The sequence below is a fragment of the Tachyglossus aculeatus genome, chromosome X4 (assembly GCF_015852505.1).
Source record: "Tachyglossus aculeatus isolate mTacAcu1 chromosome X4, mTacAcu1.pri, whole genome shotgun sequence".
In the NCBI taxonomy this organism is placed as follows: domain Eukaryota; kingdom Metazoa; phylum Chordata; class Mammalia; order Monotremata; family Tachyglossidae; genus Tachyglossus; species Tachyglossus aculeatus.
Genome location: NC_052098.1, coordinates 38,619,345 through 38,643,589, shown reverse-complemented (window position 1 = coordinate 38,643,589; position 24,245 = coordinate 38,619,345). Strand labels below are relative to the sequence as shown.

The window sequence follows — 24,245 nt, the reverse complement described above, 5'->3', positions numbered from 1 at the left end:
CTGGGGCTCTTCCTAAATATACATGCTCAGATACTTGTGCCACATTCAAAATGTCTTGCTCAACTGCCAAATTAGAAGCAATCATTCAGCTTTCTGAAACCCGATAAAATGCATTTGCATTGTTTACTCAGAATCAAAGAGATGTAGAAAGCTCAAGTTCTCACTGCCATGGCCATGGTTGGGTTTTTATGTGGCTTGGCAGTTTCCAAATGTCGGCAGGCTTCTGCTCCACTTTAAACCTTGACAATAAATCTAGGGCTACTCTAGCAGACTATCTGAAAACTCAGGCCCCAAAACATACTTTGGTCTGAATTATCTGGATATTTCAGGGGAAAGTGTCTTGTTCCCTTGAAATAGCAAGATTAATAACATCAGTATTTTATTGAGCACATGCTGGATCCTAATTAAAGCCAAAGAGTATTTTGAGAGCCAAAAAATCCAGATAATTTACCACTGTAAACCCAGCCTCTGAGTACTGTTGTGATATTCCACCTTCCAAGCAATCACAGTGACTCTGTCAATAGCGCCCAGGGTCAGCTGGAGAGTTTGAGGCAAATGCCTCGACATGACGTATGTCACTGGACTTATTTGGGTCATGTGACAGTTTCAGAGGAATGTCAGAAGACAGAAAAACAATAAAAATGGCATTATACCATTCAAACTTTTTTTAAAAAAAGTAAAATGCTGGTTTGGGGCATGTCACCAAGAAGAGTTGAATGATGGTAAGAACAGCCTACAATTTTCCAGCCTTCTTAACCATGACACGTTTATTGATGCAAGAGCTATTTTTTTGGTTTTGTTTACCAAAGGAATTATTACTGTTCACAGTAATTTCTGGCAAAAGACCAAATTATGCCATCCACTAAAGAAATGGTGAAATCTGCAATTCTGGTTTCATAGTTGAAATCTAAGTCCTCCACCAAACATTGAACTTTTTGTTCAAGTGTAAGTGTATTAAACTAAGGACAAAGGTGGGTACTGGAGTGCTCTAAAATTGCATCTGATTTTGAAATAGATGGTTGACCATAACTTGTTTAAATACATAAAACCTGTAAACACCTAATGGGACATTTTTCCATTTTCAAGAGGAAGATCTGGAGACAGATTTTTTTTCATTCCCATCAAGATAAGTCTGAAATTGCTTTTTATCAGCAACGTTTGGAATTTCACTCTTGTTCTTCAAGACTGTTTGTGCCTAGGAGTCAAGTACCTAGGCAGGCTGTGGAACAATATGAAGATGAATTAATTAAATCCTATAGAGACGGCTGACAGCAGCAGGCTATTTGCTGCTGCGACCCTCACACGGGTGGGCTTGTGTACAATTTCTTTCTCCACTATAATCACCCTATGTTAGAACTACATTTGACCATTACCCTTTCTCATTTCATTTATCAAAGAAGTTTTCTCTCAAAAGGGCAAGAGTTGGGGGGAGGGAGGGGAGACGGAAGATAGGGACGGTGAGTATTGGCTTTTCTGCACTGCTTAACCACAAAAACCTCTTGTGAGGTCTTCAAAAATAACAATTCAGCTAAAAGTGACAGCGTTGTAACCACTGAGTTAGCCCATATAAGCCCTTTTCACAAAGCGGCTTTCAATGAATCAATTTTCAATGTTGTTTCAGTTATTCTTCGATTAAAAAAAAAACTTTCTACCTCTCCCCTCCCTGCCCCCACGACCCCTCCCATTGGAAATTTGGTAACCATAGTTTCTGAATCCTGCTGAGACTTGATATGTAGAGCTGTTTTCTACCTGCCATTAAGCTGCTGATAGCAGTGTTTCTGTTGCAATTTATGTGAAATGTCAGTTGAAGGCAGAGAGTATTGTACACACTATATTTTCCCAGCTGCAGCTCTCCGTGAATGGAAAGCAAAAACATGAATACACATGCACTGAAGGCTTCAGGGAAGAAAAAAGCTAAAATCAGGTGGGTGGTCTTGATTACAAACCAAGACAATAATAAATAGATGGAAGAGAAGCTAACTAAATGATCAGGAATCAAGTACGTGCAGTTGATGCCAAAGTTACAGAACCAACTAGAAGTATCTTTATCACATCCATCTCTCACCAACTCTTTGATTTCCCGCATTTGAATGCTTTTTTGCCAAGGTAAAACATACCTTGACTTGAGTTTTGGTCTCGCTTGCCAGATTCACATGGATATTTGAAACCCTGAAAGCACAAATCCCCTTCTGTATTTATCAAGCCTCCAATAAGTATTATCGGCCACCGTCCAATTTTCAACTCTCTCTTCAAAGCCCTGCAGGATCAAATTTGCCTTTCACTTTGTCAAATCTTTTCTATAGAAATAGTTTTAGATTTTCCTGGCCAACGGATCTACTCATTGTGTGAGCTCTTGGCTTCTTTATCACCCAGAGCAGGTAATTGAAGGTAATGGCCCTCACAAGAATAGTGGGCTGGAAGTCCAATTTCACAACGATGGAATGGATAAAATAATGAATCGACTCACAGCTCTACTGATCTCATAACAAAGCTGAGGTACCATTTCTTTCTTTTACAAGAATAAAATGGGAATTTGAATGGAAAATGTTGATGAATGCCTCGCCATTTAATCTCATCTAAATATTGTCTAAGTGCACCAATCCAAAAATTCTCTTTTACCTGTGCTTTCCTCCATGGAAAACCAGAATGGTTGGAGGTAGGTGATTTGATCAAATTGCAAATAGCTCACCTCCTCCAAGACTCTTCTCTGGATAAAAACCATTACATAGCCCATGAGGAAAGTGATCCACACACAAAGGACACCTTACCTAATGGACAATGACTATAAAAAAAAATCACGGCCTCTTCCCTTCCATCATCACCTGGTTTCATGCCGCATGTTTCTTACAGGAGTTGGGACCTTCTCATAGGAGGTCAACTCTGCCTTCCAAAACTGTATTAGTTCATTTTTCAGAAGCCCCAAATCATCCCACCTAATGGTACCACCAATGTTAAATGATCCAAGTCCCATATCTGCTAAGTTTACATGGCCCAGAGCTAAACCCTGGGAAAAGGTAATTACCATTTAAGTAACAAGACACTCTTTGAAGGGAAAGTCTTTTCATCTCAGAGATTCTAATGCTGAACTGGGAAAATCTGAGATCTTGAAATTTTTCAAAGGAGAAAAACAAAAAAACCCAACAACTTTAGTTGAAGGGATGGCCCCAGCACTGTCACATGCTCAACTAGCCTAGAAGGTTCCTTGGCTTTTTGAGGCTGTTGATTTATAGCCCCTGGTAAACTAAATGTTTAGAGACCTGGTGGATGCACAGAAGAGCAGACTCTGTCAAAAATTGAAGGCAGGTAACAGAGTCAAATGAAGTATTCAAGAAGAGATTAACCAGAGTGGGGGCTATTCCCATCTTTATCTTCTCCACCTTCTCATTTGCCTGCCTCTCCTTTTTCCACTTCTTTGTAACCATTTGACAGGAAAGGAGAGGGGCAAAGCCAAATAAATTAATGTTTCTACTTTCTAAAAATAGTGGAATACAATTTTGAGGGGAAGGACATTGAAACTATTTGCTAACCAATATTTTCGGGTTATCTGTAAGCTTTGTATTACTACACTACTATGAATAACCCAGAGTGGCCTTATCGATGTGATCCTACCAATTTCAGAGGCTGAAGCCAATTAGATAGCTTGTAAATCGTATACCAATTACAATAATTCAATGGGGTGGATGTGCCTGACTGTTTTCTTATTCTGTAATTACTCCCTTGAAGATTGCTTTAATTTTTTAAATCCATTGACTTCCAAGGAGATGGGTGGAGAAAAAGTTTCCCTTCTACCCTTGCTGTGGTGTACTGAAGCAACGAGAAGGGACAGAAAATCAGATTCCTTCTAATTAGCTCCAACTGATATCATGCCAGGGCAAAGACTAGCCACAAAAAGTTTCTGAGGAATGGAACTCTTGGTAGATTGGGCCTCTGACTTGGGTCATGTCAGGAATACTCACAAACACCTAAAGCTTTCGAAACCTACCCCAACTGTTGATGGTATGTAGCTTGCTGATGTTCCGCCTCCTAAATGACACACTGCAGAGCCTGCAAGGCCCACTGCAGCAGCGTTTGTTTTATAAGTGTGTAATTCACAGGAAACCAAGGATTGATTTTCCCATGACTTCCAGGCAAGGACTTCCAAAAAAGGGAAAAAAAAAATAAAACTGTTACACATCCGAACAAATCAAAATTCATAGAACGGTGGCAGTCAGCCAACCGAACTATTTCAGTTCTGCTCTCCCATCTGCTTGGCCTGTTAACTGTCAGAAAATACAAGCAAATCGCTTCTTCTGCAACTAATTCTCAATAGGGCTCCTAAAGACCAGACTCCATGATGCAACTTTAATAAGACAGAATGGCTTATTACGATCAATAAAGCAAAGCCGTCCAGCAGTGTAGTGCCAGAAGTTAGTGCAATGGCTCCAACAACCAATGGGGAGATTGTGCACTGCCCTTCCCAGGCACCCAGAAGGCTGAGGCAGGAAGCAATCACAGTGCAGGAAACATCTTCATCCCCATCCCTCTGGGCAAGGGCCAAAGGCACTTGCCATTTACCCAGTTCATGGCACCAAAAGGCCAGTTACTATTCATTTACTGCAGGCTCTTAATTCAGAAATTCAAAAACAAAGTTTTATGTAACTTTTGGAAAGCCAACCCTCCTAAATTATAGTGACTAAACTTTTTTTCACAACAGCTTCCCATAAACCAGCCCCTTCTCTGTGAAGACCAAGCTAAGAACCATATCAGGGATTAACCAGCCAACTTCATCCATTCAGCACAGTCCCCATTTGAGGGAGATGGTCTTCTTAGGGAGACAGCGTTAGGATAAAGAGCAAAAATCTGAACAGCTCCTAGCTTCATAACACTTCAAAGCTGTGATGAATCAGTCGACATATAATAATAATCACAATAATCTTGGTACTGATGAAGCCCTTACTATGTGCCAAGCACTGTACTAACACCCTCTCGATACCCAGATCATTTTTACATTTCCAAGTACATGGGTACCTCATTACCTTGTGAAATCCTACTATCAACAATGAAAAACTGAGTTTCTGTGTTTGTGTGCGTGCATCATGCGCGAGCACTTATATGCTTTGTAGTCTGCCTACTGAAGAGATGGCTAGGAACCACTTTTCAGAAGACACTTCATTGTTTGCTTTCTCTGACTGGATGATTTTCATTTGCCAGAGAAGAGCTTGTGATAGGGCTTGAAATCCCAGGATGTCAGTCAGTTCGTCAAGTCCTGGGGCAACATGTCTGCACGTCTTTCAGAATGAGGGAATGTGGTGCAACCAGTTCTGTAAACAGCCTGACTTTCCCTGGTTACACCAATCCCATGTAATAGACTGAAGATTAAGGAGCAGGGAAACAATTACATCCTCTGCTACTGCCAAAGATGCAAAGGCTCTAAATCTCCTTGAAGCTGAAAACAAATTAGCAGCTTTGCCTACGTCAAGCTGTCTGTCCAAAAGGAGGTAACCTGCTTTCCACAATAGCTTTACTAACTGTGCTCCTCTAAGATTACACTTTGGGGAGACAAAAACGAGTTCTCCAGTGTATTTCTTGTTACATTCCTGACCAGACAACCTTGCAATACCTAACCCTAGGCAGTTTGGAGATTCTGGGGCACTGATCGCTACCCGACTTCACCCATTCTCCACTCTGGGGATGAACTGGTGCAACAGTCCATCCCCTTGCCAGGAAAATAGGACAGAATACTGAAATAAGACCATCTAAATTAAGAAAAAATATTTAGTTGGAATAGCTTGTCAACCCTTCCTTGGAGGGTTTGGACTATTCCTTTTTACACACAGTAAACACTCATTAAAATGAATTCCAGGGGCTCCCAGAAGCCCATACACCTTCTAGAATGCTCTTAGTCTTGAAGTGGCTCCAATCTGCTCACAATAGCATTCATGTATAAACACACACACACACTCTCTCTCTCTCTCCACTTTCTTCCATTCTCCCTCTAGTTTACATATTCCTCCTCCAATATGGTGGACATATCTATGCTAACCAGGTTCAGGATTTCAGGTAAAGGAAAAAAAATTCAGGCTTCTGCTTAGGGCATGACAGAGGAGAGGTTGTTGCCCTAACCTACTCCCCTATTGTCTGAATGGAAGGGCTTGGCCAAGTGGAAAGAGCCCAGGCTGGAAAGTCAGAGGACCTGGGTTCTAATCCTGACTTGCCACTTGTGTGCCGTGTGGCCTTGGGCAAGTCACTTAACTTCTTTGGGCCTCTGTTTCCTCACCTGTAAAATGGGCATTAAATACCTGTTCTCCTTCCTACTTAGATTGTGAGCTCTGTGTGGGACAGGGACTGTGCCTGGCCTAATTATCTTGTTTCCACCCCAGTGCTTAGTACAGTCTTTAGCACATAGTAAGCACTTAATACCATAATAATAAAAATAAAGAACTCTGAATTCCCCCTGAGCAGGACAGCAGAGAGGGGGTGGGGTGGGAAAGCTCAGTTGACCATCTTTATCATGGTTCAGGTGAGAAACTCGGGGACTTTTCAAGTAGCTGCTGGCAGCTTTTCAGGAATTCAAGGGAAGTGGCTCACCTTGTTTCCCAAGCAGAGGGGTGGGAGATGGGTAGAATCACCTTTCCAAGTAGGTTAGAGTAATATAAAGAAACAAATCACTAGAGTGAGTTTGGGACCACACTTCTGGTCTTAAAGCTGGTTGAGTTAGCAGAAAGATAGCAGAGTGACTCGGTTCACTGCTAATGAAAACCAGTATCGGAAGGCCCACCTCCTCAGCCACTAGAAACCTGGACCATCCCAATCTAAACAAGTGTGGCCGGGGGGGGCGGCTACCTCAAAAGGAAGGAAAATGCCAACGGGATGGGTTTGCAGCTACCAGGATGCAGAGTAAGTTGAGAATTTAATGTTCGCCCTCAGGTTCAACTCATAGGAAGAGGATTGTAGAGTTAGCCCCAGGTGCTCAGGGAACTGGAACCTGGCCCAGCTCAGAGGGAAACGCAAGTTGTTAAGTGGAAGTTTGGGGCTCTTAAAATATCAAGTTGGCAAGGCCTGGGAGCATTCACTGGCAGTGGCAGGGGGAGGGAGAGCGAGAGAGGAAGGGGGTGGGCGGGGGGGGGGGGGGGGACGACACTACACTTCATGCTCATGGCAGCATAGTTTCAAAAGGTATTTATTTTTTCTTGATCTCATTATACAGAACCTTAAACAAGTTTTTTTTTTATGCCAGATGGGTGTTTACCCCATTGACAGGACTGGCCTAGTGCCTCTGCACCTCATATTTAAAGTGAAAACTAAAAATCAACCATGAAGACCTGAACCACATTTTAATGACCAATGAAGCCGAACATGATGACAAGAGGGACAGAAGAGGGACAGAGTGCCAACCAACATCTTCCTATCCTAAAGTAAAAATATCCAGTATTAAACAAAAGTCAAAGAAACAGTTGGTCAGTAGTTTTTACTGAAGGCCTACTGTTTGCATATCTAGGAACAAGACACTGGAAACTACAAAGGAAGCAAGACATACTCTCCTGCCCTTGGGGAGACAGAGATCTAATGGAGGAAATGGAACAAACATAAACGCCCAAGGACCCAGACTGAAAGCAAAATTAACAGACATGTACAACAGAAAAGGGATATGAGAGTACAAATAGTGAATATGTGCCCCCGGAATTTACAATTCAGTATCATGACAGTCCTAAGCCGCTCTTCTGCTTCTCAGGAGGCCTGCAAAGGGTCGGGTCTGATTGCTAGTACATTTTCTTCCTGTTTTTCTATAGGATTGCAAGGTAGCTTTGACAGATTACCCATACTAGTTTCCTTTTTCTGGTTCCTCAATCTATAGATATATTAAAAGAATGAATAAAATAGTTCCCAGGCCCCAGAGTCGACATACCAAGAACCAGATGTTCATCTGCCTGAACATCAGCAGCGTCTCCTGCACTAACGCTGAGACTTAGCTGGATATAATAACAGTAATAATAATAATAATAATAGCATTTATTAAGCACTTACTATGTGCAAAGCACTGTTCTAAGCACTGGGGAGGTTACAAGGTGGTCAGGTTGCCCTATGGGGGGCTCACAGTCTTAATCCCCATTTTACAGATGAGGTAACTGAGGCACAAAGAAGTTAAGTGACTTGCCCAAAGTCACACAGCTGACAATTGGCAGAGCTGGGATTTGAACCTATGACATGATATAAGAACTATCCTCTCTCTGTATCTAAGACCCTTCAGACCTGCTGCATTGTATCCCTCCGTAACTCATACAGAATCATAGGTCATACCTGTTCATCCAATCTAACTCAATTCTCACCAACTTACAGAAGAAACACAAGAGAGCTGACTATGGAAACTAACAAGACATCTCACTACTTTCCGTTGTCTACTTTCCGATCCTAGCTAAAGGCCTTCTAGCCCAGTTATTGAAGAGTATTGTTAACCTTCCCTTCCCTGAATTACAACATGAACTCCAACCAAAATAGAGCACCATGGATATGATCACTGTAGCATGACAAAAACAGGTAAAGTGTCAGGAGCATCAGCAAGACCCCTCTACTATGTTTATTGATCTTAACAAATCTTCCACTTAATCAAATTGTGTTTCCCTATTAGTTGGGCCGGATTCCAGTTCCCTGAGTACCTGGGACTAACTCTATAATCCTCTTCCCATGAGTTGAATCTGAGACCCAACATTAAACACTCAACTTACTCTGTGTCCTGGAAGCTGCAAACCTATTCCATTAGCATTTGAAACCATCACCAGCAAACCTACATTCTGGTAACTGTTAAGTAAAATTTGACTTCCCAGAGGAGGTGACTCTTAAGCTATTCCACCAATGTGTGGTCATGAGTCCTCTGAAGGTGCCTGGTTTGACCTTTACTCCTTCACCCAGAGCTGTGTGGTAAGCCCAGTCCTGTTGAACCCATGTCATCATGTTTGTAGTCGTGATGAGAAACCTAGATGCTGATATCAGAATACATTTTTCATTCCCTGGTAAACTCTTCTAACAACAGGCTCTGAGAATCATCAAAAGCCTTTAAGACAGATATCCATAATCATCTGCATGTCTTCTGGGGTGTATGTGTCCCTAGGGTGCTGTGCATTGATGACTGGAGGCACATAGGAGAAGCAGTGTGGCTCAGAGGAAAGCAGTGTGGCTCACGGGCTTTGGAGTCAGAGGTCACGGGTTCAAATCGCGGCTCCGCCAATTGTCAGCTGCGTGACTTTGGGCAAGTCACAACTTCTCTGTGCCTCAGTTACCTCATCTGTAAAATGGGGATTAAGACTGTGAGCCCTCTGTGGGACAACCTGATCACCTTGTAACCTCCCCAGCGCTTAGAACAGTGCTTTGCACATAGCGCTTAATAAATGCCATCATTAATTAACATATACAAGAAAACACACAAATGATGAATTACTTCAGAGACAACACAATGCTATGGACTAACAATAAGCCTAAAGAACCAACACAAGGCACACTGAACAACAACCAAATCTTCTCATTGGCATCAGAGAACTAAATGCTGTCACTGAATTTGGCTAGCTAGACAGTGCATTGTCCAACGATGGGCAGATGGACAAGGAAGTTAAAAAACAAATCTAGAAGGCCAGAATGTCTTTTGAAAAAGTGATCAAAGAAGAGTTTTGGTACCAATGGGCATCACCCTTCAGACCAAATTCAAGGTCTACAAAGCTGGGGCGGTAGCTGCCCTTCTATATATGCTGTGAAACTTAGACCTACCACAGAAAACCCACCCAACTTCTTCAGTAAATTTCATCAATGCCACCTATCAGCCAAATTCCACATTGAAATGGCAAGATAAGATCACAAACATGAGATCCTGGAGCTCACTCAGCTCACCTGGCAATGCACACAGCAACACAGCTTCTCCGGGCAGGACTTTGGAGGAGAATGGGCGACAGCAGGACACCCAAGCAGTTGCTATAGGGTGAAATCTTGGGCACATGCAATACAGGAGGTGGGAACGATCTATTTAAAGCCACAAGGAAGCACAGCCTCCAAGAAGGCAACATAGCAGAGGACTATTAGGAGTCCACTGCAACAGACTGACCCTTTGGGCAGATAGCAATAGGAAAAGGAGGTGCTCTCTTTGAAGACAGGCTTTAGAAGGATCAGGATGTCAAGAGGGAGTTCCCTAAAACAGCAACAGGATCTGTAAGCGGCAAATGCATCAATGCAGGAAAGGACATCTTTTCCAGCTCACGGTATAGGGTGGAGTCTCAATCACTGTGATGGGGTGCAGCCCTGCTTCCTGAAGACTGCCCCAGCAGCCCCGACTGGGTGGAACTGACCCCGGAAGTAGTCAAGAGGCCTGTTCGATAAGAGTGCATTCTGGGAACCTCTGTTCAGGGAGGGTAACAGGCATGTGGCTCTAAAGAAGCGTTCTGGGGCAAGAGTGCCTTTAATGAAACTTCTTGAGAGAGGGTTTGCACTGGGAATCAAGACATGACATTTCACTATTCCTTCTTTAGTATTCTTCTTGTTTTCCCTTCAGAACAATTCTACAGAGCAAATCTGAAGGCTAAAGAAATCCCTGTTCTTTTCCAATTTCCCACTGGGTTTCGCTCATTGTCAACAGCAGCTCTGGATTTTCTTTTGTCGGCTGCCGCTCCCGCCTGCTTATTCCTACTACACTGCCAGCAACCCACTGAGATCACTAGAATAATAATTCTTAACGAAAGCTTAATTCAATCGCCTGCTACACTGAGCCTGCTAAATTACCAGAAGCCAAAATTCAGTCATTAAGAGCTAGGCAGGAAATGAAGGGGCCTTTGAGCAAGGGATGTTGGATAAGGGGAAGTGTATCTGAATGTTCGTACACACTGCTCTATCAGCAAGGAAGATCGTAAAAGCCCAGGATCCTGAAATGGATACGGGATAGGTGAGCATCCAGGCAGGAACCCCCACAGACATGTCCTGATCTCTAGCTACTCTTGCCTTCCCCACCTCCCGCTGGGCCTAATCCTACAGACAGGAGTTGGCTATGACCAAAAAGGATCCAAAGAGACCATTTTGCTGGTGGCAGTGATGATGTCCTCTACTCACTCAGCCCCACCTGGAACAGACAAACACTAAGTCTTTTAAATGGAGACAATATCCCAGTCAGCAATCTCTGCACACCACAACTCCCAGAGCCGCTGAGCAGAGTCGGGGTCCACAGTGTTTAGTGGTTTCTGACTAAATCCATAACAGGCTTAGAGCTATTTAAGAGCCACCACAGCTGGACCCATAGCCACTTCCACCACCAGTCCCTGGGCCGGAGAGGAACACTTGGCAACCTGAATCGGTCTGTCTGCAGGATATTTTGGCCTTCCCATCGGTTAAAAGCCCAAACTTAGCCTGGCGCTACTAGTTAACTGTTATGAACTATTATGAGCTGTTTCATCGAACCATACTTCTGCCCTCCAATCCACCACTGCAGCTGCTTGGATTATTAATGTTCTCCTTGTCTTCGAGTTCCTGTGGCCATGGCATGCTCAGCTCCAGGCTCAGGGAACTCCAAGCCAAGATTTTTGCTTCTCAATTACCCTCCTTCTTTTCCTCCAGCCTAGCTCACCTCAGCTACATTTAGTGGAACAATGATCAATTCTGATTTTGCAAGAGGTACTGGACTCTCGTCAGAAGAAACATTAGATGAGCCTTCATTGGAACTTTCTGGCTCTTGCATGCTCTGCCAAGGGACTGACTGAGACAGCTTGCGCTGAGCCCTCTCTCAACACTTGTCAATCACCCTTGCACAGATGGTCTTCCAATACTCCAGAGGTTCATTTCTCTAGGCTTTAATGTGTTTCTTCAGTTATGCCAATCTCTGACAGGCTTGAAATCATCTTCAAAAGAAGACCGCTATTCTAACCCAAGTTCCTGTCTGGCCTCCTGGACAGAGTTTTGAACTAGAAATCCTAAATCTGCAGAGGGCTAACCTTGCCTCAGTTTCCCCAGAGATAAAATGGAGTACAGATAGTTGTCTTCCCTACACTCCAGAGGTGGCTACAAGACTAATTAGATGACAACACCTGGAAAGCACGAAGGGCTCCAGCCAAGGGCCTTCACTGCTACAAACCCAAAACGTGTGGTGTGCAGGCCTACTCTTTAACTGGTTAACAGAGAAAACTTCATCTCCAGGACCAGGGCCTGATGACAACAGACCTTCCCCACAGTATGAGGTGATCAGAGGCTAATCTACAAAAGGAGCAGACCCAGAATCAAAGGGCCATGCCTGCCACTGTTCAGTACACTATTCAGCACCAGGCAGATTAGCAGTAAGGATCCCTGGCCTTTGGAATACTTATTAACATTCCCGTTGGGCTGTTTCTGTGGGCTTCCCTGAGTTAGTGCAGCCCCTATCATGGGTCAGCCATGGAAGTGGCTACGACAACCATGGTTTTGTCTGCGTGGCCCAATCCCCTCAGATACTGCAGTGATGCCTAACAGTAGGTATTCCCTGTGCAGATTCAACCAAAACCCCAAATCCAGCTGCCCTGGGCAGCTGTAGCCAGAGCCCAATCCTGCATCAATTATATAAAGCAGAGCAGTGAATCTGGGTAGGCACAGAAGATACCCTTTAAGGACAGTCAAAATCTCATACTCTTAAAATCTCCCAGATTGTAAATTCCTTGAGGGCAGGAACTAGACCACATACCTTTCTATTCCTAGGGCCTAATCTACTGCCTAGTACAGTGCTCTGAAGGCGCTCAGTCAATACTGTTGATACTGATACTCTGTCCCCAAGACGGTCGTCATTATTTCAATAAACATTTCTTGTTCAAAAAGTAAATCTTGTTCCACTTTTAATTACCTCTGTCTGACAGGGAGAAGTTAAACCCCTTTCCTTTCCCCCAAGGCCCCTATTTGTCAGGTTGTTATGGTAGTCCACCCATAATACTAGAAAAATGAGAGCCCATGCATAATACTAAAAGATTAAACAGGTATGGTAAAACATGTAGTCGCATTCTTGGAATACACTGTGTAATATGAAACCATGTTAAGTGAATCTCCGAGTCAATGGGAATTAGGGTGTTAGGTTCCTGAGGACTCCAATTTTTCACAGTAAAAAAAGAAAAAAAAAGTGAGTTCAATTATCCCTATTTTGAAGGATTTGTAAGATTACATTCTTGGGATATGTGGCTCTAGAAACTATTGTTGCTTCAATAAAGGAGGGGAACCATTCCTGCATAGGCCAAAAGGGAACAATCAGGATGAGGGTTCCCCCTTGTTGGATCAGTTTTGCAAGAATCTGTGAGATGATGGAAAATGGGAGAAGAATACATAGAGGCAATTTTGTTCTAAGAGATGCTGAAGGCATTTGGTGATCTTTTCCTGGTTTGACAGCTAGAAACAGAGAATTAATGCCGCTTCCTTCTCTTCCATGGGTGTCCGCTTTGACTTTTGCATCCCTCATAGGAAGGCATCTGATAGCCAGGCATTGCCACATTTTCAGAGTCTCTTTGTACAATGGTCTGGAATGGGTGCCTTCTGACTAAGGTATGGAGATTTTGATTATCCATCTGGACCGTGATGCATTGAGCTCAGAGGCACTCTTGGTCAGACCTTGAAGGCCGACTGAACCCTCTTTCATCTCTATAATGGTGATGAGGCAATTCGTCTTCTAGAGGATCAGGTGCTCTGAAATATTTTTTCTTTATGGATGGGGGTGTTGGTTACACACCTGTAGTAAGCGCCACTTGGTATACGACAGGGACTGCCTGAATTTCTTTCCAGACCCGAGGTTCTGGATGGACATCCACCATTATAGGAATCGGCCACCAGCCCATTGAAACTGATCGTTTCTAGACTGGGAGCCCATTGTTGGGTAGGGACCATCTCTATGTGTTGTCAACTTGTACTTCCCAAGTGCTTAGTACAGTGCTCTGCACACAGTAAGCGCTCAATAAATACGATTGAATGAATGAATGAATGACTGGGCTGAAGGCTAATTGAGATTTCTGCATTTGGAGACTTGAGAGTGCTATGACATCCAGGGTCACTGCCATCAACCCTAGCAGTTGCCAAAAAGTCAGTTCTGAGCTCCTCCAAAAAGGACAAGATGGGGTGGATTCATGCCCTAGATGTCTTTGGCGCTGTTGTTGGGAGGAAAGCCTCCATTCAGACGGGGTGTGACGAGCTGGGCTTCAATGAAAGTCATTGCTTACTTCAGTATGAGCTGGGATTTCGGGAGATTTAGGTTAAAGCCCAACTGTGTAAAGAGTGTCATGGCTCTGTTTTAGTCCCTCCGGGCCGACTGTCCAGTTCAGCTTTTGATGAGCCATCGTCCAGGTGTGGGAATACACGGAATCTCTCTTCTTCCCGAGTCACGCTACCAGAATAATCAAGCAACTGGTATACACACATAGGAGGGGCTCAGGTCAGCCTGAAGGGCAGGACCCTAAATTGGAAGTGGTGGTGATCCACATGGGGCTCTGTGATACTTGCGATGAGTGGGTGCATGGGGTATGTAAAGCTAGGCACCGTTGAGGTCCAGGGCATGTAATCAGTCCCCTTAGTGTATGACGGCGAAGACACGCCACAAGAATATTGAATATTTCTTCACCAGAAGACTAATCTCCCTGAAGACCAAGATGGATCTCATGGCTCCTGATTTTTCAGGGATGGGGCATTAGAGGGAAAAAGGCTCTTGTCTATTTCTCTTCTGGGGTTGAGCTCTATGGCTCTTTTCCCTAGCAGGACCATCACTTCAATTAAAGTCATCCCAATGTCCCTCTTGAGGTGGAAGTCTCTCCTAGAGTTTCCCTGAGGTGAATCGCACAATATCTGTCTGTTACGAGGTCAGGAAGTTGTTTCGTGTGATCATGTGTTCCATGGAGCCCTGCAGTCCTTTTCTACCGGTTGTTTTTAGGTGGGGCTCCAATTGCGTGGTGGTCGGTGGGTGCTAGACATTCTTCTTTTGGCGACTGGTCCTGTTGTGGGTTTGCTTCTAGCCCTGCAGCTTCTGGAATACTGACATCTGTGGGGTTTGCTCTCTGGGCGTCATTTGCTGAGATCCCGATTGCAGTAGACCTCGTTTTTCAACTTGGTGAGGGACCCTATTTGTTTGGGCACCTCATGTTGGGGTCACTGGAGTTGAGGTTAGAGCTGTCCTAGTTTGTTTTTTTTTCTTTGCAATTCTCCTTCCTGTTGACTGTCCTGGGGGATGGACCTCATACCCTCATCAACTCAGGATTTCTCATCAAATGCTGCATCTCCATCGTCAGACTGGGTCATTTATGGGGGGTCACCTCGGCACAGTCAGGCCTCGAGTCTCATTGTGAGTGTCACAACCAATACATCATGGCAATCTTTCAGTCTCTGAAGCTGGGGTATGCTGGGGCTCAATCCATTGTTCTTCATTAAATTCACTGGCTGGATTAATTATTCTTTGCTTTGGTCCAGAGTCTCCTCTGGAATTAGGCAAAGTAGGTGAGGTAGCAGCCGGACAACTACAGCCAGAAAAAAAAACCCAAAAAAACAAAAACAAAAGGGTCTGGTGCTTTACATATGGGGTTCCATGCATTTGTGAACTTGGGGGTTAGCTTTTCTCTTGTCCTGCACTGCAACCCTGACAAAGTGATTGGCTTCTATGGGCCTCAGGAACTTTACTGGGTTCCTAAGTATTGGGTACAGTTTTTTGTTGTCAAACGGAGAGGTCTGGGGCAGGGAAGCTTTCTGGAAACCCTCCAAATAGGATTCCCTCATCTTGGAGAAGAACAGAGCCACCAGCTTGAAACTGGGTGGAGGTTAGTTGGGATCCTGCTCCTATTCTGGGGATCTAAGGTACACAGGCAGTCAGTTTTTGAAAGTACCCTCTTTCTCCATCTTCTCTCTGACCCCTGTGAATCCAGACATTGTAATGTCGAGTTAGGTTCCTCATCCAATTGACAGGATGCCACAGAGGTGGTTTCTTGTCCCTCCATTTCACCACTTGCTGAGAGGGATGAGTGAGATGAATCCTGGAGGGGGTCTCCATCCTAAGTCTTGTGGCGTGAGGACCTGGAAGAGGAAGTGGTTTCCCATGACTCGTTGTGGCTCCTGCCCCACTTGGTGAGGGTGCGGTGGGCTGGGACTGGTTGACGTGGGATGGCGGGGGCCTGATGTGGGACTACTGAGGCAATCAGTTCCTTGAGATGGTCCCTTAGTGGGTGGACCGGGGTTTGTGCCGAGGTGCCTGCCAGCGTGGGAACCTCTGAAGGCTTGGATGAGAAAGAAGCAGTGGGAGGGCTCAGGGGGACTGGGACGGGGCCAGCTGGTGCTGTGGTCGGCGCAGAGCAGCTTACCTCATCCAGGGTTCCCATGGGTGGCAGGAGTGCATCCGGCTGCAGCAGAGCAGCGCAATCCGTGCAGCATTTGTACTGCTCCGTCTGGTCCGTGGAAAGGCTTGATCCACAGAGCCGGCACTTTCAGACTGCAGACTTAGTAGTTGGAGCCATTGCACCTACAAGTAGGAGGAGGAAAGCCGCCAGAGGAGTGAGAAGCTGGCTTATGGTTCCTAGATGGGGCAGTCAGGCAGGCTGCTAGTTTTGACAGGAAAGAGGGGAAAAAAAAACCCTCTAAGGGGGGTGGCGGTCCTCCCTTGGGGACCCTCCCCTCAGGGAATCCTATTCCCAGGGTCCATCCTCCAGTCCCCAAGGGAGGCAAGTTTGTCCCAGAGAGCTCCTTCTCCCAGGTCTGCTTCAGAAGAAAGTGACTGTTAGAAAACTCATTTCTCCAGCAGGAAAAAAATGGGCCCTGCCTTTTTAAAGGCTGAGTGCTCACTCTCCTTCAGCAGGAAAAGCAACCTATTCTTGAAGGAATTGTGGAAGGGGGAGAAAGAGGAAAAGGGAGGGGATGGAGTGCTCTTTTGGGTCACATGCATGTCCTTCCACCAATCACCACTCAGAAAGAAAGCACAAGCTGACTCCTGTCTTCCTCTTGGCAATACAAGATGGTGGTCACCGCTTTAACTGGGAAAATAGACCCAGCTGGACTCTGAAGGGACCCTTTCTGCCACCCAAATCTGCCATGGGACAGCAAGAGGCTGCAGGAAACCCATGCCAGTGAGATGGGAGAGTGAGGAGTACATGTGCACCTGGCCAAGTAATGAGGGGAGGAAGAGTGAAAAAGCAGAGGGTAAGAAGACAAGGCAAGGGGAGAGGGAAGAGGGGTGGTGGTCTGAGGAAGGAGGCTCCCCAGAATAGGGGAATCTGGGACCCTTCCCACTCCCCAAAAGTGGCCAGCAGCAGCAGGAACAGGAAGGTTGTTGGGGGGCAGGGTGGGAGACATCGCTACCCAGGGGGTAGCGATGAGCAACCAGTAGGCAGTCTGCGTTGCCTTGGGAGGGAGGAGAGACTGGATTCCATGCAGAGGTCATCTTGCCCTCTCTATTCCTGGGCTCTCTGCTGTATGTGTAATGGGGATCCAAGCTGGGCCTGGCACCTGAGCAGAGAGAGTCTGCTTGGCAGGGTGAGGGGAGGATCAGAAAGGCCAGTGAGTAAAGTTAATTGAGAAACCCTGACCTTAGCATACCAGAGGGCAGAATCTGGGGACTGTCTGGGAAAACCAGTAGGATCCCAGACTGGAAGCCCCCTTCTCCAATCTCCCTGAATGCACAGGGGTGGAAGGAGGAAGAGTGAGGGCTAGAAGGCACCCTGCAGACTGGCTTCTGGGGTGTGGGTGCCCTGTCTGCTAGGGGGAAGAGGGGAGGGGGTGATCATGTCCCCCTTCCCTGTCCTGGGCCAAAGGTATGGACTTACCTGGAAGTAGATGCTCCTCCTGAAGTTCTGCCTGAGAGGCTTCTGATCGCAGTGTGATTCTTCCAGTGGAGAAAGGAAATCTGGAGAGGGAGGGGTAACCCTGAGCCGGTACCATAGGGGGCAGGAGGTAGGAGGAGGCCTGGCGGGGCCAGCCCCTGAAGCTTTTCACAGAAGTTCTGATTCTCTCTGGCATCCTGAAGGAGCCTATCTAATTGATGAGTTGGTGAGACCTACACCCACCTTTGAGAAAAACATGGTTAAGCAAAAATACCAAACTCCTCTGCAAAATACCAAGTATGCTCTTGTTAAACCAGAATATTTCCTGGATCATGATAAATAAATACTAATAAGTAAGTCTCCAAATCCACCTAATGCAACCAGAAGGACAAAAACTACATGACACCATATGCTATTCGTTTCCAGCCAAGTCAGGGGAAATGATTCTACCTTTTCATCTAAATACCAAGGCCAAAAATGTATGGGGAGAGAAGTCTCCACCCAGAAGAGAAAGGGCCTCATCTGAAAATATTTCTGGAAGAGTTCAGTTGAGGCCAGGCTTACCCAAAGCCCAGGTGGAAGGAAGAGCCATCCAGAAACCCAGTGAATTTGGGGAGTGGAGAAAGTTGGACAGGAACGTTCATCTGCCACCCTTCCCCCGGCCCCCCCGCACAACCCCCAATCCTTGGATGGCATTACCTGACCAGGGGATGATATTCCCTGCCTCCATATCATCGCTTGGCAAATTGTTTCCTTGGGGCCAGGCAGCTCCTAGGCACTGGATTTTTAAGGTTAGGGAGTTGGTTAAAAGTGCCCCATGTCCCTGTCCACTGAGGACAGAGTTAAGTCATTGGCCAACAAGAAATTCCAAGCAACCACACCAAAGAAGTTAACATCCTTATTTTTGTAGATAATGACCAGGGACACACTAAAAAACTCCAAGTGCTAACCAGTCATGCAGAAGCGAACACTCTGATTGTACCTTTGTGTATTCACACTGCCTTTGGGAAATATCCAGATGTTTCCCTAAATCCTCAACCCATCTGATGTTATACAAAAACTTCTCATAGAAAAGCGGAGTTCAAATTTCAATATTTTCCACCTCTAACAAACTTGCTGAAGAAAACTCAAGTTTTATTGAAGAAATGGGAGTGGATGCAGGGAAATGAACAGTTGAAAATGCCCTCTGCCAGGTAACTCTAATGGGTAGGCAGCCTGGCCTAGAGGAAAGAGCTCAGATCTGGGAGGCAAAATATTTGGTTCTAGCTCTGCCACTGGGTTGCTGTTTGGAACCTGGGGTGAGTCATTTAACCCCTCCCTGCCATAGTTTCCCTACTTATATGATGGGAAGGAAAATGGATGGATGGAGTCTCCTGTCGTTAACGAGGGACCAGCCTTAGCCCAATCACGAAGGCTTTGAGACCAAGAAGCTGCGTGAAGGAATTGATTACAGTGCTAGTGGATTATCCAGCACCACTCCCCCTCTCTCTTCCCTGCCAGTTATGTTCCCACTGGGCCAACAGGTGCAACAAATGAGTAGGCGGGCAGGAGGGTAGCACACTGCATACTGCACACAGGGATTTTACAAACAAAACCCATTTATGGCCAAAAGTGACCTCAACACAATCCCCATGTTCTACCACAGTACCACAGACCAGCAGCTGAGTTACCAGGATAGTCCCCTTGATAGTTGCTGCAGTCTTGCCACCCACATTTTCCAGCTTTCCGGATGCCTGTTGAACCTGCCCACCACACATGATGCTATAGGTAGCTCTTTGGTCAGAAAACTTCACCACTGAAGGCATAGCTCCACCAGTTACTGTTTACTTCTGTTTCACTCCCCCTCCAACTGTGGTGAGGCCTAGGGTGCATTTTGAAGGGGAATGGGAATAAGATGCCTGTCTCTCCCTACCTCATAGGGATGCTGTGAAGATAAAAAGGATATAACTAATGTGAAAATACTTTGGAAAAATAAAAGTATTCTACAAATTCATGGTATTTTTATTATTGTTGCTAAATAATAATACTAATAATAATAACCAACTACCACTCTGTTAGTAAAATTCTTTTTTCAAAATTTCAAAATTCAGTTCTTTTCGATTACTAGCTAACAAATGAGATAACTAAATCTAAATATCAGCTTCTTCATATCAATTATACGGATGAATTCCAGAGGAGCTAAATCTTGCAGGTTATTTCTCAGACTAGAGCTACCTGCAAAATGTTAACTTCCACATGTGCTTCTCTTCTCCTGGGTGAGTGTGGTTACTTCAAATGAAGGATGTCCTCCAGAAAGACACTCAATTTGTTTCCAGGACCCTGTATTCTCCTTGTCATAAAACAGTAACCATGATTGCCTGTCACATTGGCATTGACCCTCCTTGTTATTGCCCAAGGGGAAACATGGCCCCTCACAATTTATGCACTTCTGCAATCCCCAATATGGAATTTTCTAAATAATCTGATATTCATTGCCACATTCAATAAACTGGTTCTTAGGAACCAGATAAAAACTCTTCTCAAAAGATTAGTCTGGCTAGCAAATAACGCAAACATCTCTGGCCATTTGAGCAAGGGCTAGGAATGTTCATCCTTTAATGGTTAACATTTCTGCTGCTGCTGCTCTCTCTCTCTCTCTCTCTACATATGTGTGTGTATGTAAGGTGACCACTCATCCTAGTTTAGTAGGGGGATAGTCTCAGATTTGGGGGTTGGACTGGTTGCTGAAAATACACATGTGTCCCAAAATCCAATTCAGAGCAAGTGTTTTGGGGTTGTGTAGTCCCAGAATAAAAGCCTGAACTTTGGAGCATGCACATTGGTTCCTAAATTCTCCAAGCCAGAATAAGAAATTCCAACTTTGTGTTATGGAACTACATCTTCCAGGAACACTCGGGGGGCTCAAGCTTCCCACCACACTCCGCTCTCATCATTGCTTATTTGAGAGGTTTGTGGGGAAGAAGAATACTATTCTGCTTGGACTGTTCTGGTTGGTTTACCAGTAGGAAATCTGATTTTTCAAAATACAAAACCAATAAAATTAGACATCCCCACAAACTAGAAGCAGGTTCAACGAACTTATATTTCCATACGCATATACTTATTTCAATCAAAACAAACGTCCTAATAAGTAATGCTTCCCCAAATGTTTTTTTTTTAAAAAAGGAAATGTTGTGGATATTCTTTCCAACATCTGTGAATAATCTGTGTTAATACCTGGTTGGACTCCACACTTGCCTTGAAGGGAGGAAATTGGAATAGAATACTCACACATCCCAGTGTAGTAAGAGTTGCTATTTTCTCTATTGCAGCCTGGTCAGTATTACCCACTTGCTTTTTTAATTGTTTTTTTGTTGTTGTTGTTTCTAACTTTCCAGAGGGAACCTACCCCAGTCCCATAGACATTTCACCCCTAAAACAACTTTGTTCTCTGGATGTCCAGAACCCCATACACTAGGAATATGATACACAGGAGAAGAAGAGTGACTTAAAGGACCTTTCCTTTAATGAGGAGTTCTACTTAAGTGCATGAAACTAGAAAACAATACCCTGGGATTTCCAAACTCCCCATCCGCAAATCACAAGAGTTTTCAACAGGCCCAAATTTAAATTTCCAGCATCTTAAAAGTCCCCACACAAAGACTCCTCCAATACACAAAACCTGGTTGTGAAACTAGTACTATTAAATTCTCAAAGCAAAACAAACAATATGTGAGGCCAAAGACACTCATTAACCAAATCTAAAAGTCAAACTTTACGACCTTTTCAGTTATCACAAATGCTGTTCCTGGGACTCCTCTACAGATGAAGAAACCTTGTGCCTTCAGAGTGATTTGGGTTTTCTTCTATTTACCCCTCATTTTCTTTAAATGTGTTGTCTTTTTATTTTTCACAAAGGGTAGAAATAAACAGTCTAAATGAGTTGAATTTTTGATGGGACCAAGACCTCTTCAACAGCTTGCTTCAGAATGGAAATCAAATGCCTCTCTTGCCAATGCAGACTGCACATTACACACTAGCACACACACACACACACACACACACACACACAACTCACTCAAGACCCCCAGCCTTTAATGAAAGATGTGGAGGTCAGAAGTTTAGTTTATTCAGCAAGAATAACTCTAACAGCTACTGCTCTTTCATGCAGCCACAGAATACACCCACACATTACAAACTCTGGTTAATGCAGGCTAGTATAGAGCAGGTTGGAAAGGCAGCGGGCTGCCTTTTCTGCTGGGATACTGTTTTTTTAACGGAATTCATACTGAGCTTAAAATCAATCTAAGAGGATCAATCTGACTTATGAATCTGTTGAAGACATACAAAGAGAGAAAGATGGATGGGTGAGAGCATATAAAAGCAAGTAAATCTGACTCTCTATATTGATTTTTTGGAGGGCAGTGTAGAGCACTTTGGTAAGGTCTTATATATCACGGTGAAAGACCCGATGCAATGTGCATAGATCTGTGCATTGCCAGAATTTATCATCAGCCCACGCAGGGTGGAATTCTTTCATTACAGATTTTTCTAAATAACCCAGCTGTCATCGGGAAGGAAGCGGGGCAGCCCAAACCATACAGACCACAATGTTACCTTAGCACACAGTTACCTGTACCTTTCGGATGCTCTCGCAGCTTGTACGAAGCCATAATCTTCATCAACATTTCTTGCGTTTGTGGATGATACCTTTTACAGGGCACTAATTCCCATCTCAACCATGTGTACCAGCCCCCGCTTCCCTGGGCCTCTGATTTACCTGGACCATTCTTGGTTCAGTGAGCAGGAATGTACTGAGTTGCATTTGCCCTGTTTCAGGTCACTTTGTGGGTGTTCCGCTTTGGGATGTGTTCCAAGGTTCCCAGAGATTACCTGCTGCCTGTGGTAACACTCCCCTATGTGCCACAACTATTGCATGTATTTTCTTGCACAACATTAGAACCCATTTAATTGTCTCTCTGCATTACCCAAGCAGTTTAGATAACTGAAGTTCCACTGTAACTTCTGGAAGGTCACGCTGTAAGAGCATACAGTTAAACGAGACTCTGAGTGGCCAGGCAGACCAGGGTCAGGGAACAGGGATCCATTCTAACCACTTCTGCTGCTCTTTCCCTCTTCCTATGATTTTTTTGGTACTGTTCCAGTCTGGCCTTCCTTACTGATGCCAGACAGGGACCCTTTGTTGGCCCTTTGCCACTTTGTCTCTTCTGGGTCCTACTCAGTCTCTCCCTTCAGTCATTGTTCATAGCCTCATAATTGTCTCAAGACAGAAGATGGGAGCCATCATGGACAAGCTTGGCCTAACCAACTCCCCTCCCCAGGCCCCCCAACCCCCCAACAATTATTTTTGCTGGAAAACCAGAGCAATGGTTCCACTTCCCAAACCAAGAATTAAATCAAGTGGTGGCCTTGTTTAACAGTGACAGGGAATATAGGTGTCAACCCAGTAACACTCACCTTCTTACGCACAGAGGTTAAGATTTTAATGGCTCCTTCTGAAGAGTGGTGTGGGACCTTCCACCGCCCTCCACCCACCAAAGAAGCCCTGTCTCCACCCTTGTTCGATCTAATTCAACCATCAGAGACCATTTCCATCCAGATGGTTCGGAGACTCCAAATCAACCTGTAACGTAGAAACTGCCTCCTGCGAGAAACCAGCCCCAGAGGCCCACTGCTTTTGGAATGTACAAACCACAGAAACAGCTGAGCTTCACTGAACCCACCGCATTCCATCACAGAACCAACCTCCTTTTGTAGAAATATCAAAACATCAAGTGAGGCAGTGGGGGCGAGAGGAAATTAAACGGCGTTTACCTTCTTCAGTCTCATGCCACACGATCCCCTCCAAATTCACACTGGTCCCAGGCTCACACGGTCCAAGGCATTCAGGTTCTGTTACTACTCCAACGTCACATGTATTGACAGCCACAGAACGGGTCCGTACCAAGAGCTGCTCAACGGGTGCTGCAATATTGGATGAAGATGCGGCAAAGTAGGAAGGTAGAATCTGAGGCGTGATAGTGCTGGAAATCGGTGGAGGTGGTGCAGGCACTGTAAACAGGGGGTCAACCTGAAAAACAGATATGTTTATTGCAGTGGGGATGAGTTGAATGTTCTTCACAAGCACTTAGCTGAGAATATTGGTCTAGAATAGATCATAACTGAGGATTTTCCCAGGTAATCTCATTGGTTCTACAATATTTTCAAAGTGGAGTCAGAAAGAATCTCAAGACCAAAACAATCAGGAAAATGGTTTTTCTGACATTCAAGGGGCCATTTAAGTTTGGGCTTGCTGGGCTCATGGTACCCATGACTTGGGAAGAGGCCAGATTATTGTGCCATCCTTCACTTCATTTGGCCTGGAAATTTGCTTTGAAAAATAAGAAGAGTGAAAAATTCCGAAGAGCCATACTTGAGGGAGGGAAAAATCAATATTTTCCCATGTGCTGCAATGAGGAACTCTGATAAACAACTCTTGTATCATCAGATATTATCTAGAAACAGGTAGAA

At 44.7% G+C, this 24,245-nt stretch overlaps 1 protein-coding gene across 7 annotated transcripts in view; it reads right to left on the bottom strand.

Moving 5' to 3' along the window:
* Positions 1–24,245, bottom strand: part of ZNF608 (zinc finger protein 608) — a 132,992-nt gene that overhangs the window by 61,321 nt on the left and 47,426 nt on the right. For all 7 annotated transcript variants that reach the window (XM_038769874.1, XM_038769875.1, XM_038769876.1 and 4 more), the window contains exon 3: positions 23,550–23,805. In XM_038769874.1, the coding sequence (XP_038625802.1) occupies positions 23,550–23,805 (256 nt within the window). The remainder of the gene's footprint in view (positions 1–23,549; positions 23,806–24,245) is intronic.